The following is a 14,527-nucleotide window of genomic DNA, read 5'->3' on the forward strand; positions in this document are numbered from 1 at the left end:
ATATTTCCTGTTTTCTCTCAGTCATTGTTTGGCGGTCTGTTCCTCGTCTCTGTTTCTCAGAGTCCTTACTTTTCTCGTTTGTCTTTTAACATCTGATACATTTTTTTTATAATTGGCCTGCCACAAGCTATACCCACTCGTTATTAAGTCTTTGTGAAGTTGATCAAATAATTAAATCTAAAGCCAGTGGAACGGAGAATGGAGAGCGCTATGTTTTTCCAACAATAAGAGTGCCTTCACTGCAGTTTCTTTTTAACACAGATACAGTGAATTCTTGGAGGCCTCTACAAAGAGATGGAACGACAAATTGACAGTGAAAAAATATAATAAAATAAATAAAAGAGAATAAACTGAAACAATAAATTGAGTATAATGTAATGGCATAACTTTTCATCAAAAGTAAAGTAAGAATATGTGTATATTATAAACACTATAGTGAGTTGTTTGCCTTTTCTCTTCATAAAGTAGACTGCAAAAGTATGAACATTTAAAACAATAAGTAATCACATCTTTGGGCTTGTTTTGATTTGCCTGGGAAATGTGCATTTGATAAAATGTTTTTTTTTTAATGGAAGTGAGTGTAAAGGTCTGACACACTGCGAGATAAACTGATGCACCCGGCCTGAAGATCTCTGGCTGATTTCCATAAGAGTTCTGCACTAAAGCCAGGAAAGCATAAACCCAAAGACTTCCAGAAAATGGCCGATGAAAGCTTCCAATAAAAGTACTTATTTTTAGCTAAAGGCTAAAGCAACTATTTTGGAAAATACCTTTGACGTTAAAGAGAAGAGAGACCTATAGCCAATGTTATTAGACATTAAACCAAGGAAGTTGTCAATATTAGAGATATAATAAAAAAAAGCATACTGGCCTCATGGACCATAAATTCGCCTCTTATGATAATGAAGTTAGTCTCAATTCCTCTCTGAATATAATTGAGAAAGAACATGTGAACAAATGCATTTCATGTCATACATTAGCTTGCACTGATGGTTTATATTATAGAATGACGGAAACAAATTGAAAGCTTTCCTGTCTTACAAATTAACCATAGTGTGTGTGTGTGTGTGTGTGTGTGTGTGTGTGTGTGTGTGTGTGTGTGTGTGTGTGTGTGTGTGTGTGTGTGTGTGCGCGTGTGCGTGTGCGTGTGCGTGTGTGTGTGTGTGTTTCTCGCAGGGCACACATATTGAGTTATCCATCGGCGTGATCCTCGGCATTTCAACTATGGCTGGTAAGAGAATCTCATGATCCTAATGTAACTTTTTCTCATAACAGATATTTATATTTTTGAATCGGTAAAGTGCTATCCTCAGACAGTCCAGAAGGCTTTCAAAAGCACGAGTCTGAGGCAGAAAGATGTTTTTTTTCCAAATTTCTATTGGATGTGTTTTGTTCTGGAGGGGCAATGAAGCAGTGTATTTTCACTATTCTGTTCTTATCTTAGCTTTTGAAAACATCCGTGATTTTTATCTCGTTTGATGTCATTTATAGTCCTGAATGGTTTTCATCATACAAAGTTAAACCTTCACTGAAAACAAGAGAAACATCCATGTAGCTTGCTGCAAAGCCAACTTTGATCAGTTCTCTAAACGCGCCTTTTAATAATCCATCTGGTTTGCTTTCTAGTATATTTGCAGACATAATCAGTCCAGATCCAAATCTAGATTTGACACAAACACACTATCACCGTAGACTTGGTTTAGGTTCGCAAATACATTTTGCCATCCAGACTGCAAGTCACACTCCCCGTCTGCTTCCTCGTTAGAGTGACGGTGTTCCAAATCACAGCGGACTCCAACTCTTTAAAACAATGATAGAAGGAGGCATTTTCAATTTCAGTGTTGACAGAATAGTGAGTCTGATAATGAAGCTTTAATGATGAAGTCACAATTTGAACACTGCTGTGACACTAATCCAAAAAAAGCAAAGTGAGATAACAGAGAAAGGACACAGAGAGATATATGATAATACTGTTCACGGGCAGATTGAATGGGTGTAATATCCATTAAGCTCAAAGAGGCACATTTTAATGTTATCACTTGTTTCCATTCAGCGCGTCTGGGAGAGACTCTGAGGTTATGTCACATATCACTGCATGTGAATGCAGACCGGAGCTTTGAGAAGAGGAGACACTACTGAAGCAGAAGGACTGTCACCATTTTACATACGTAATGGTGATGAAAAAAACAACCATTATGAATAACTGCTGGCAAAGCATAACCACTCAGTCTGCTTTGGAGTTATGCTAATGAACCTAGCCAAATCCCAATTTATTCCGTCCTATTCCTTTGTTTTTGTCTGTGGGGTACAAAAAAAATATTGAGTTTAAGGTCAGCTGGCATTCCCACATCTACTCTGCCGTCCCCTTTCTGCTTCTTTTGTGGCAACAGTGAGCTTTGGTTGCGTTTGGCTCAAGCTTTTAAAGATCTCAGTAAACTGATCTGTCTGAAAGACTTATAGAAGTCAAAGCTGATGCTGTCGCAGAGCAGAGCAGGAGAAGCCTGAAGCCTGTTTTATACTGGAGAGATGTAGAAAACTTGACCAGTGCAGACTAAAGCAAGGAGCGATGCATCCAACGTAGAGAGGAGCTATTTGAATCTTTACTTGAGGTGCTTATTGTATCAAACACGTTTTTGACTTGATCTTGCTCTTGTAGATTAGAAATTCAGTTTAAAATGTTGTATTTGTTCATTTTCTTTTGAAACGTCTACAATGAATGGATGATTGGGATCATGATTAAGCCAAACGAGCAATTCCAGGACTGGTGGGATTTATCGACAAAGGCGTTATCAGGTTGAAAACTCAGCCAGAAAATGTAAAGTTCATTTTTCAGATAGTTTGGCAGCTAGAGCCTGTTATCTCTGAGTGGCATTAAGACATCTGACAGTGAGCTCTAGCTGCAAAAATCCCCAGTAAATCAATTATGTGAAAAAAAAATGCAGGAAACTATACCAGCTTGAGCACAGCTACATAAATACTGAAAACAGAAAGAGAGTCTGTACTTCCTCAAGCACAGCCTCATAGTTTCTATCACTCAGACTCCGTTTTCACAGCAGTGGTAGTGTTTTCTCGTTCTTGCTACATTTGGGACATGTGGGAGTCTGCAAATCAAGATACTGCAGTTATCTAGCCCATTCCAGAGTGATGTAATGCTAGCGTCAAGTCTGCAGTCAAGTCCACCAATCACACATGTTCTATACGAGGCTCAGCTGCCCCACTCGATAGTGCTTTACCGCTGAATTGGTTTATAGTTACAGACTTAAAACAGAGATAATAATGTAAAAAAAACACTTCATTACAAATTGCAACTAGTTGGAACATTTTTAGGTTAACATGTTTATATTGCATCATTATGATTTTAATACAGCTTTTAATAACATCCTGCATTAACAGACTGTATAAATGCCTCCAGGTATGAGCCCAGCAGGTAAAAGCAAGAGACAACAACAGGACATCACCACAGTCTCCCATTTGTGGTTTCACATTGTTTCACAGACCATTTCTCCACAAATAGATGTCGGTGGATAATACGCATGCTGACAGTACCTCTGATTTTGCTGCAGGTCCAGAAAGTTTTAGAAAGTGTCTGTGAAAGATGGAGATATCCATCAAAAAGTATGCACGTGATCAAAGAAACAGAAGAACAGGGAAGGAAATATAAAGTATTTTGTATTCTCTCACTTATGCCCAAACCCAGTTTACTCTCCCTTGCGAGTCCCTCTTTCTTTTCTCTAATTGGTGAGAGTGATGGGCGAAGTACAAGGCTTTGAATGTTGTAAGTACGTGTCTGTTTCATCGTTGGCAACATCTTTGGATTGCACCTCTCAGCACCCTGTGGAGATGGACTTTATCTAATGCAGACAGTGAGAAGCAGGGAGAACAGCAAGCTAATGGCAGACAGCCGACCTCGGCTTTTTAATACATTTGAGTGGCTTCAACACATATTCAAGCCCGATGGGCTCTCCATTACACCTGCCTCTTCAGGGGCTTGCACAAGGTATGATCTATAATGACAGCAAATTATTGAATTACTTCATCTTCTCTGTTTTAATAATCTTTATCCTTTCACTGCCAGGATGCCGTGACTCAGAACAGATTGTCTAGCAACCACAAATGCAACAGCGAGGAGACAAAGTTTATACAAGTGTGTGTGTCACATTGAGGACATACAGTACCTCCATGTACTAGAAGACGTCATTACTCTAAAGTATCAGCCATCATATTATAGAGAGAATACACAGTGTGTGCTGCAGCTAGACACTTCATTATATAGTTTGGCAAAAATACCGTTACAGTGATGCAACATTTGACAGACATGAAAATAACTAAACACACAGCTTGACAAATACAATCTGGCACAAAAAAAAAAGATTACCTTCCTAAAGCACATATATATCGCTAACTTGCACATTTCCCCCCCCTCTTTCCTTGCCCTTCTCCTTGAACTCTGAAGTAGTGATGAAGTCATCCAAAGAGCAACAAGCTAACATGCTTGATTGGAGCCAAATGCAGACAAACCTACAGCTTATTAGTAGCTGATGCTTTGTTCCAGCAGGCAGGCGAGTCCTTCTTCAACAAGGCCCGGGTCCTCAGCCTTCTGAGACACACAGCAAACTACACTCTATGGCTTCACTAATCAAACTGTGGCTCTTTAAAGTCTTATCTGAACTCCTCTGTGCATATTGATGTGGACGCAGGGTCTGTGGGTAATTTATTCAGATGTACAACTACAGGTTGTGTGTAGGAAGAGAGTCACTGCATTGGATTGAAGCAGCCAAGACCTCCTGCCAGAGTTGGATGGAGATTGTTCCTGAGCAGGAATGGCACTGCTGCTTCGTTTCCATTCCCCTGAGGATGTCCGTGTGGCTGCGACAGCTATTGCAATACTCTGAACTCAGGTTCATGGACAACAGAGAGCACCTGAGCCCAGCACAGACTTTATTTTCTTTTTGGAGCCACGACTACAGTAACGTACATGCAACAGAACAAGCAGATTCTTTAATGCAACATCTCCCCACTCATGGATTTTGACACATATTTGCTCAATAGTCATTTCAGCATTCCCTCATCCTCCTCTCCTCCGACACTGCTCTGATTATTCATGGGGAGTTATTATGCTCAGCGACGTGGGCTTCAGCGATGCATCTGCCTCCTCAATGAGCTTGGAATGCACTGTGGCTGTCCATCATATCCTGTGTTAAAAACCCAACATGGTAAAAATAAGCAGTGTGGTTACTGACCCGTATTTTCTCAGTGTTTTTATATTTAGATAAGAGGCTTTATTGGTAATTATGGGGCTAAATATTATACCTACTCTATTAGTATTTCTGATGCACATGTAATGTTACTACACCATTCTTATTCAAAAACCTCACGCCTTATTTATATTGATAATAAAGGGAATGAATTTACCAGATGACTCCAGGGTTGTGCCTCTTTTGGCGTCGTAGATACAAACTTTCCTAACTCACTTTCTAAATGTGTCTCTTTCTTTTCTCGCTTTTTCTACAGCTGCTGCCCTCGGCAACCTGGTGTCTGATCTGGCAGGACTAGGGTAAGAATTGCACACACACACACACACACATATTGTCTTCCAAAAAACACACATACACACACACGCACACACGCAAGCATACAGACAGGCAGCTTTTACCCTTAAAAGTTTCTGCAAATCATGGCAAGTTGTCGGAGGATTTAGAGTCATCACCCTCATTCACTCAAATGCTGAAATGTCAAGATAAGCTATGGTGCTATCATAGTGTATATCCATTACACAGATTATTACACCAACACTGTTTTTTTTTTATCCAACCCTTTCATACACAAATTGTGATATACAGAGAGAATGAAGGTAAAGATGTATCATCTCACTCCCTTTGGTGAAGGCTAACTCATTAAATTAACATTAAACGGCAATTACTGAATAAGCCCAGAGGAAGATGAGCACGAGCAGCAAGGGAGAAAAATAATCGCAGTCAACAGAGGTTTGAGTCCCTCTGAGGACTCTGTGAGGAAAGAAGACTATTCAAAGCAAAAGAATGGGGTTATTACTATGAATCAGAAAAGCAGTATGCAGAGTATGCAGCCCGACTTAACTGTGAATTGTGTAAGTTTACAGCTACAGTAGACTGTACTGTAGAACTAAATATTGGTGTTAATCTAGTTATCAACCCATGTTGAGAACAGTTACTTCAGTTTGATGCACATGAAAACAATCAAAATAAATTGTTTTACAAAGTAATTTGAATCTATAAAAAAATGTATATATTCCTTAAATAACATTGTATATGCTCTATGATCCTCATTATTTAATCATACTGGGAATACATTGGATGTTGTTGTACAAGAAGTGGGGAAGATTTAATGCAACATTATTTATTTAAGATCAGGCACATTTTGTCAACCTGTAATGTATTGACATAGATTCTGGGTTTGTGCGCTGTAGAAGGAAACGCATTGAGTATAGTTTATTGCATTAATATAAGTCGGGTTCTAATCATCAGTCTTATACTCTCTTAACTCTGTAAAAGTGCCTCATTAATACCAACCAGGATTAAAGTAAATTGTTTTGATATCTGTTTTCTGCCTCACATTTTATTACATTTCCACTGACAGAAACAAAACAAAACAATCTAAAAAATAGTTTCTCCTTTCCACTGAAATAATGAAGTACAACTGAATCAGAATAATTTCTGTCACAGTTGTCTGCAGCATTTGATCAGATTTGTTCAATAAAAGCAAAATGAACCATCACAAGTGGAAGCAGTCCGTTTTGGATCAACTCAAACGATTGCAATGCATTACTGGGTTCAATCGGCTGATTCATGACTCAGCTTCCTAACCTGCCAACAGCAATAGAAGAGGCATCCTGTCACCAGCAAACCTACTGGTTGTATTTCAGTGATTATCAGGGATATAACGGAAAATAACCGTCTTCTCGTTAAAATACAGAAATGCCAGTAAAACAGACAAGGTAATAAATAGAAAGACAACTAGACAGGCTGTGCTGTTGCCTTTGCACCGTTGCAGTGTGATAGATTAGCCGAGTTGTTCTGGCCTCTGCAAACGCTCTCAGTGGACACACACCACCAGCTGTGTCTCCGTGTGAGCCACTCGATCATAATGGGGAAGTAGAGCCCTTTGTGGCCAGTTTGTCAAGGTGAGACTCGATTAGACCAGACAAGAGAGACTTCTTTTCTATTTTGATGGATGTAAACCAGTGAGTGTGGCGGCTGTTTGTCTGCTACTGAGTGCCAGTGGAGCTCCTGAAGGAGTCCTACCATCCCTGCAACATTTGCATCACCGTTTATGTTTATTTCAAAAGTAAACGCACAATAAACCCTGTGATTTAGATTACTGTGGGAGTCGGTGGCACTTTAGTAGCGCAGTAGATTGTTGGTACTTTTGTCAGAAGCTGACCGATGAGGAGACCCAAAATGCCTCTTTACTGTAAACTGGTTGCATTTTCATTTGGTTTGTTTAGATCCACTCTGGCAATTTGCAAAGTGAACCATTTCAACATTGAACAGCTTTTTGGACCTGACTGCTACTCCCCCGGCTTAGACACAGTTACAGTTTTGCTGAGCATGCGGCTCGTGCAATGAGCTATTGCTGCAACTAATTAACATTGCCTGATTAACAGTCCAAAACCCAAAGATATTCAAGAGGAAGACCAGCTAATTTAACATTTGTATACGTTGAAACCAGTTAATTCTTGGCCTTTTTGCTTGAAAAACAAATTATAAATGTGTAGCTGATTTGTTTGAATGTTTTCTGTTGATTGACATATCCTTTAATGGACTAGTCGTTGCAGCTCTAGCATGTACTCTTCACTGTTCTCAACCGTTCAGTGTCTTCGCTAACAGCAAATGTAAAAAAACAAACAAAAAACAGAATTATCAGTCTGTCCATGTACCCATTAATTTGCATTTTTTTGTTTCCTGCAGTTGGCTTGGTTTACACTCTCACTTCTAACAAAACACACTTCAATTAATTTGGAAGAGGATCAACATCCCTCTTTTCAGGCAGTCCAGCTGTAATGATGTTTAATTAAAAGTGTTCTCGCCCGTCGAAACAAGCTAAATTAAAATCTCTAGAGATGAATGAAAATGCTGCTAACATGCTTAGTGTGAACCTCAGCTTCCTTTTAATTCACATTTGTTCGCAAGAAAAAGAAGAAATTCTTGAGAGACAGGAAACGGTGAGCACAGGGATGACTAGTAGGGGAGAGGATGTGAGAGGATGTGCAAATTAGCCAGCTGATCCTCAGGGACTCCCGGTGAAGGTCAAAGGAACCAGTTTATCCGCTAGAGTGATTTTTCTCAGTCAGGTCGTCAAACAGCACAGATAAATGTAGCTGTCAATACAGCGTGTTCCTCTGGAGTCTCTTGGGTCAATAATACGGTGACTACATTGCAGTGATTGTTTGTAAACCACCCACTCAACGTCTGTCTTCCTCGACCAAGAGACAGTGACTGATGGACCTCTGCTCTTCTATAAAATGTCTTGTGTGTGAGTTGGTGCCTGTGGTGAGCAATCTGTGCTACTATATCCACATATGCGTTTGTGTGTAGCGGTTCATGCCTGGGTGGATTTGTAAGATTTTCCTTTTCCTCCGTGTGTGTGTGTGCGTGTGTTTTGACAGAAGTTCCAGCTCAACCTCGTTGAAGTCCATAATTTAGCTCGTGAGTCATTCTGACCGTTCAGCCTGCAGATGCTCCTCCTGCACAGCTTAGTCTCAGCTGCTGTTTGTGTTCCTTATGGACATAATGCCTTAGTGCAGCAGACGGTAAAGCATCAATACATTTAGCCAAGTTAGAAAAAACTTACAAGAAACATATTAGTGGACTCTAGGGAATACAAAATGGGTTCCCAAATTTGAATGGTCTTACTTGACTTAACCCTGTGATGTCATATCTGTATTTCTTTCTTACAACTATTGCATGTTGAGTTGGAGCATACTCCATGACCTTGTATTATACAAAGCAGATAAAGGCAATTATGAATGGATGATTCCCTTAGGGAAAGCCTGGTTTGCTTGCCTTCCTCTGAGGAGGTTTAAAGCCCAGTATCTGTTACACACAAGAAGGGACCCAGTAATTCTCAAGGATACGTCAGTAGGGCCGATGCTTCTTTAAATCGTGACATCATCCTAGTTCATCCTGACGAAGGAGGATTCCTGTAATGACACTCCAGTAACACTCTAACCACCTATTTGGAGACACACCAGATTTACCATCAATTGTCGCTCATTTATTATTGTAACATTTTCGTTCCTGATAGATCTTTCTCACTCATTTTAATTCGCATGCCTACCAATGGCACCACTGCTCTCTGCATCAAACTGTTTCAGAGATAACTCCATGAATATGAGAGCAGCACCTATTTAAATCCAACACAGTCAGTTATTGCCCACCTGATGATGTTAATAGATTCTCTTGTTGTTCCAGGAAGGTTTTGTTTTTGCTTCTGGTGCAGCCAGGCTGAGCTTCAGCCTTCTGTCTGCTTCTCACGCAGTGAGTCTGGGGCTCAGAAATGATCCAAAGCCTGAGATAAAAGTAAATGTAATAATTTATTGTTTTGAAAACTGCAGGTATTTTATTTTCTGATGCTGCCCGTAATTCTTTTGCCGCCTTCTGTTGCAAATATGTGAAATATGTGGACTGGATTTGACTCAAAGGCAGGTGTCTGTATTATTATTCCATCAAGGTATGATAAGTTACATTTATTTTTATGAATATGAGAGTCAGTGTTTGGATTGATAATGAGAAGAACAATATACAATAATTATATGATATGATTGTCTATATATAATGATTGTCTGCTGTGTAATTATTGGCCGCATGATTTGTTGGGATTTACCGGTAATGATAAAAAAAAAATGATCCTAAATAACTTTTACCATTTCTGTTTTACTGTGATGAAAGGCTATTGCCATCAGACACACACATACACCTCAACACACTCTGGCCTCCTCTCCTCGTCTCCTTATCGCTCTCTCAAATATGCTACTTGCTTCCCTTGACTCGGCAGCTCCAGGTGCAGCTTATTTGTGTGTGTGCAGTGAACTGAGGATCCATTAGTGCCAGTGACTGAACCAGACCTGGGTCAAAATATTCACCTGAATTTCTTTTCTCACCCTGGAACTGCTTGACATGCTCTCTATTTATTTATTTTGCTCACACTGGAGACATGACGGTAAGGTAGAGCAGTTCATACACGTTTAGTTTCAGTTATTATTACGTTCGTAACACTGTTGCTGTGTTAGGTGGACAAGTGAACCGGGCCCCAGACCCTCAGAGATCCCAAACGCTCATTGTTGTTTGTGAGAGAACTGTATAAGGGACATAAACTAAATTGTGGCTCTGTGACTATTTTTCAGACACACTAAACTCACCATCTGTACATCTAAACACAGTGTCAGGGATCCACATCAGACAAAACTGACAACTTTAATGAGTGTGTGTGAGTGTGAGAGATGATATTGCTAGTTTTATGATAGATGGCATCCACAAGGCGCCGACTGGAACATTCATCTGCTGATTTACTTGTTTTTTTTCCTTGTTAATATCGATTACTTTGGTCGTTTATTTTGCCGTGTGGTTTAATGGATCATGACAAGTGATGTAGAAGAACATCTAAAGGACACAAAACAAATTGTCAATTTAATTTATGGACGAATTACACCCTAAACACAATTTTAATATGCCTGCCAGTGTGTGTACCACATTGTTTTAGTGATGCAATCTATTCCCATAAGTCATTGCTGTCATGTTTACAGGATGTTGATAACATGTCTTTTGAATCTCTTTACATTCACATTTGAATAAAATGTGATGCTTAGAGCCAAGAACTCAACTACTGTATGTATACAGTGTTTATATTTTGCATTGTGCACATGCCTGAACACACTGACTCCCATTTTGAGTCTTCTCTGTCTACAACGGATTCACATGACTCTATTGCTGACCTTTTACGTCTACCACGACTCTCTGCGCTGCTTGAACAGGCACGAAGTCATTCATGTTGTAACTAAGTTTGAGTCTTCTCTCTTCTGTCTGTCTCTTCCTCTCTTTAGGCTGGCAGGTTATGTGGAGGCCTTGGCGTATCGGCTGGGAATGCCGATTCCTGACTTAAGCCCAAAACAGGCTGACATGTGGCAGACCAGAGTCAGCTCTCATTCAGTCAGTATCATCACCTTTTAGTGTGTGTGTGTGTGTGTGTGTGTGTGTGTGTGTGTGTGTGTGTGTGTGTGTGTGTGTGTGTGTGTGTGTGTGTGTGTGTGTGTGTGTGTGTGTGTGTGTGTGTGTGTGTGTGTGTGTGTGTGTGTGTGTGTGTGTGTGTGTGTGTGTGTGTGTGTGTCAGACAAGAGCCTATCAGACTAATAAATGTTAATTCAATAACTCCAGCGACAACTGTACACGTTTAAGACTTTACTCAAAACATATGCTCGACATCAACAACAATGGCTACACGACTTCTGTTCCTCTAGAACTAAAAGCGTTACACACATGCGCACCGGTTAACTCAGTACTTAACAATAAACACTCAACATAAACAGTCCTCAGTCAGATTAATGAAGCTGTCCCCAATCAGCATTTGAGGGATTCAGTTTGTTGTGGGTGTTAAACATCAAACCAGGTCACGGGGTTTGTGCAGCGACAACAGGAACACAAGTCTCTGTGATGTGCCCCTTCGATCGCTCCTTCATTGTGCGTTAAACCTTGAATGGTTGTTAATAAGCTGTGACCGCTAAAGTGTGAAATGTAATTATCTGTAATTAGGTTGTGTGATTCGTCTAGCACTGAAAGGCTCTTTGCTGAGAGTGAATGAAAGGTCTTGGCAATTGTGCTCGCATGTTGGGCAGTGCCTGTCGTATTTTCTTGCTGAATCCTACAGTCCAGGTTCTGCATGAATAAAATGTGCAGTAAAATGATGATAAATCTTCCCTGTTTATTGATCAATTTAGACCAAACTTTAAAAATGTCTTATCAGTAATATTTCCTTACTTCCATTTACCTCTGTGCAGGGCAAAGCCATTGGCGTTGGCATTGGCTGTATCCTCGGCATGTTTCCCCTTTTTTTCTTCAAGGACGATGATGAAGAGAAGAAAAAGAAAAGAGGCCAGAAGGAGGCAAAGGAGAAAACACAACCCCCACCTGCTCCAACAGAGAGCAGCAAAAACTGAAACTTTCATTTCGTCTGAGACCAATTCTATTTGGAGTCCATTAGAATACTTTAAACTGGGACTGATTGCGCTTGTCTGGTGGACTCGAGTGTATGGAAATGTAATTGAACCCGTTACAATCTAATCATCGTCGGTTGGCCCAGTCAAACTATCAAAGGTGTTCTGAAGAGGATTTGAGATATTATTTGATTTTAGACTTTGAACTTAAGCACAGGGACCTGACCGTCTCTTGAAGAGACAAGAAGTGGTTGATTCATTGGACTGCTGCTACTCCGGCACCGTAACCTCACTTTGTCTGTTCTGACCACCACGAGCTGAAACTCGTTTATCTAAAACACACTGCAGTGGCCTCTTTCTCTCCTCTGCTTCGAGTCTGTTGAATATATAAACGTCTGACTCTAGTCTGTTCGACTGAACAATCCAATAGCTTGAGTCAGCAGTGTTAAACTAATTCCTAGTCAGTTTTTGAGGGTGGTGAGCCAAGGAGAGATGGTCACATTTGCATATTAAGTACATTACCCTTCAGTTTTACAAGCATGTCTGCCTTTTGATGATGTCAAAGTCTTAAAAAGTCCTGCCTGTCTCATTCACACTCCATGACAACCAGTCAGCTGATGTTGGTGAGAATGCAGGCTGTTAAATGTGTAACTCCTGCTCACTGCTTCTGTTTTTTTTTTGTTTAGAATTATATGCTGCGTGATGATCACCCAAAGCGGTAACATGCCCCCAATGTCTCCCATGTATGCTGAATGTAACCAAGTAGGCACAGTTCAAGAAAATCTGACCTTTTTAAAGAGCAGTCTGTTACTTTTTTCTGGAGAGTTAAGCGGGAAGGAGAGAATTACAGAGAGGCAAAGGGAGGAAGAGACAGGGAGACGCTGTGGCACGTAGATAAGCAATAGCAACACTGAACCACCTGAGACCTCTGTCCCATTTGCTCCGATGTTCTGGCTCCAATACAGTATGATTTATCTCCTCGCCAACCTGCAGCTGAACGACACCACACCTCTCCTGTGCAGGATGAGATAGCAGCAGGCCTCTAGTCCACTTTCTCTTCTGGGGCCTTACTTACAGCTCCAGCCCTGTTGATAGTTTAAATGTGTCTTCACAGTAATTGAGATGAGTATTACCTTTTGTTACCTATTGTTTCCATTCTGTAAAAAAAACCTGTTACATTTTTTAACACTGCCACTACATTTTTATCCTATACCCATTTGTTTGCTGTATTGTCTTTGCTCTACTGCCCTCTGCTGGCTGAAATTCAGAGGAAATTGCAAGTTTCTTCCAGTGGAAATCATCAGTTATCTGCTTTTCCTGTTTAGTATTCAAGCCCCTCTTTATCACTATGATTATTGTTCTAGTTGTTGTTGTTTTACACGAACGCAGTAATCTGCAGCATCAGTCAGCCATGAAACATGAAGGCCAAGTCTATCCATCCATTCTAGTCCCTCCAAGTCCTAATTCAGCTCTCACTGATTTCCTAATTTATCTTTTGAAGAGTTTTCTTTGTCACTCGCTCGGCACATGTTGCTAATCTCATCAGCAGGCCTGAGGACTGTTGTTTATGGCGTTGAGTCTGTTTAGAAGTTGAAAAGAAAGGAAGCAGCCACGTGTCACTGAATGGAATTTCCTCGCAGAAAATGTATTTATTTTTGTTATAATACACAGACTTGTACTAATGTGTGTTCTCACTGTATATTCTCTGTATCTCAAAGGACAGTAAAGAATAGAACATATTTGTGAGCACAAAAACACCTTTTCTTAGTATGTTTTCAACAGGAAGGAAGTGATCGCTCTGTTACATGTCTAAACATGCTAAACCTGCTCTGAAGACTTACCCTGTATAAGATTGTTCTAACAGTAATAACAGCGGAGAAAAGAATTGAACATATTTATGTAGTTAGGATGTTTGACCTGATTGCTTGATTTCCACCTTGCATGCGCTGTTAATAAAACAAACCCTATTGTACATGTTTACTGTGTAAAAATCATAAAAAAACGTAGTATGTTCTAAAAATGATGCATTGGATCAAAATCACGAGAGGTGATTAAAAAAGAACAAGTAACTTGATTGACATGCAAATTAAAAATGTATTGACTGATGTGATACAAATATGTGTTTTATGGCTCTCTAAACAGTTACAAAGCTATAGTTGAAAATAGGACGGTTAAAACCAGGTTTGTTTCTGTGTATCCGTGCAGAGGAGTTTGGAGATTTGGACAGTGGAGCAGAGTATTGAGAGAGAACTCTGCTTGATGGGCAACATTCATAGATTTACATTTGCAGTTATTGGATCATTAAATTGCCTGTCTCAGTGCTTTAAGTCCGTCTTTTGTGCA

The 14,527-nt window shown here is 40.0% G+C and overlaps 1 protein-coding gene across 1 annotated transcript in view; it reads left to right on the forward strand.

Annotated features, from left to right (window-relative positions):
• The window catches only part of LOC306700192 (transmembrane protein 65-like), a 30,674-nt gene extending 16,416 nt beyond the window's left edge, over positions 1-14,258 (forward strand). Inside the window, exons 5-8 of the mRNA XM_079165133.1 lie at positions 1,177-1,231; positions 5,512-5,554; positions 11,078-11,183; positions 12,029-14,258. Coding sequence (XP_079021259.1) covers positions 1,177-1,231; positions 5,512-5,554; positions 11,078-11,183; positions 12,029-12,187 — 363 coding nt within the window. The 3' untranslated portion in view covers positions 12,188-14,258. The remainder of the gene's footprint in view (positions 1-1,176; positions 1,232-5,511; positions 5,555-11,077; positions 11,184-12,028) is intronic.
• The last annotated feature ends 269 nt before the right edge of the window (positions 14,259-14,527 follow it).

Source organism: Pholis gunnellus, assembly GCF_910591455.1.
Source record: "Pholis gunnellus genome assembly, chromosome: 8".
Classification (NCBI taxonomy): domain Eukaryota; kingdom Metazoa; phylum Chordata; class Actinopteri; order Perciformes; family Pholidae; genus Pholis; species Pholis gunnellus.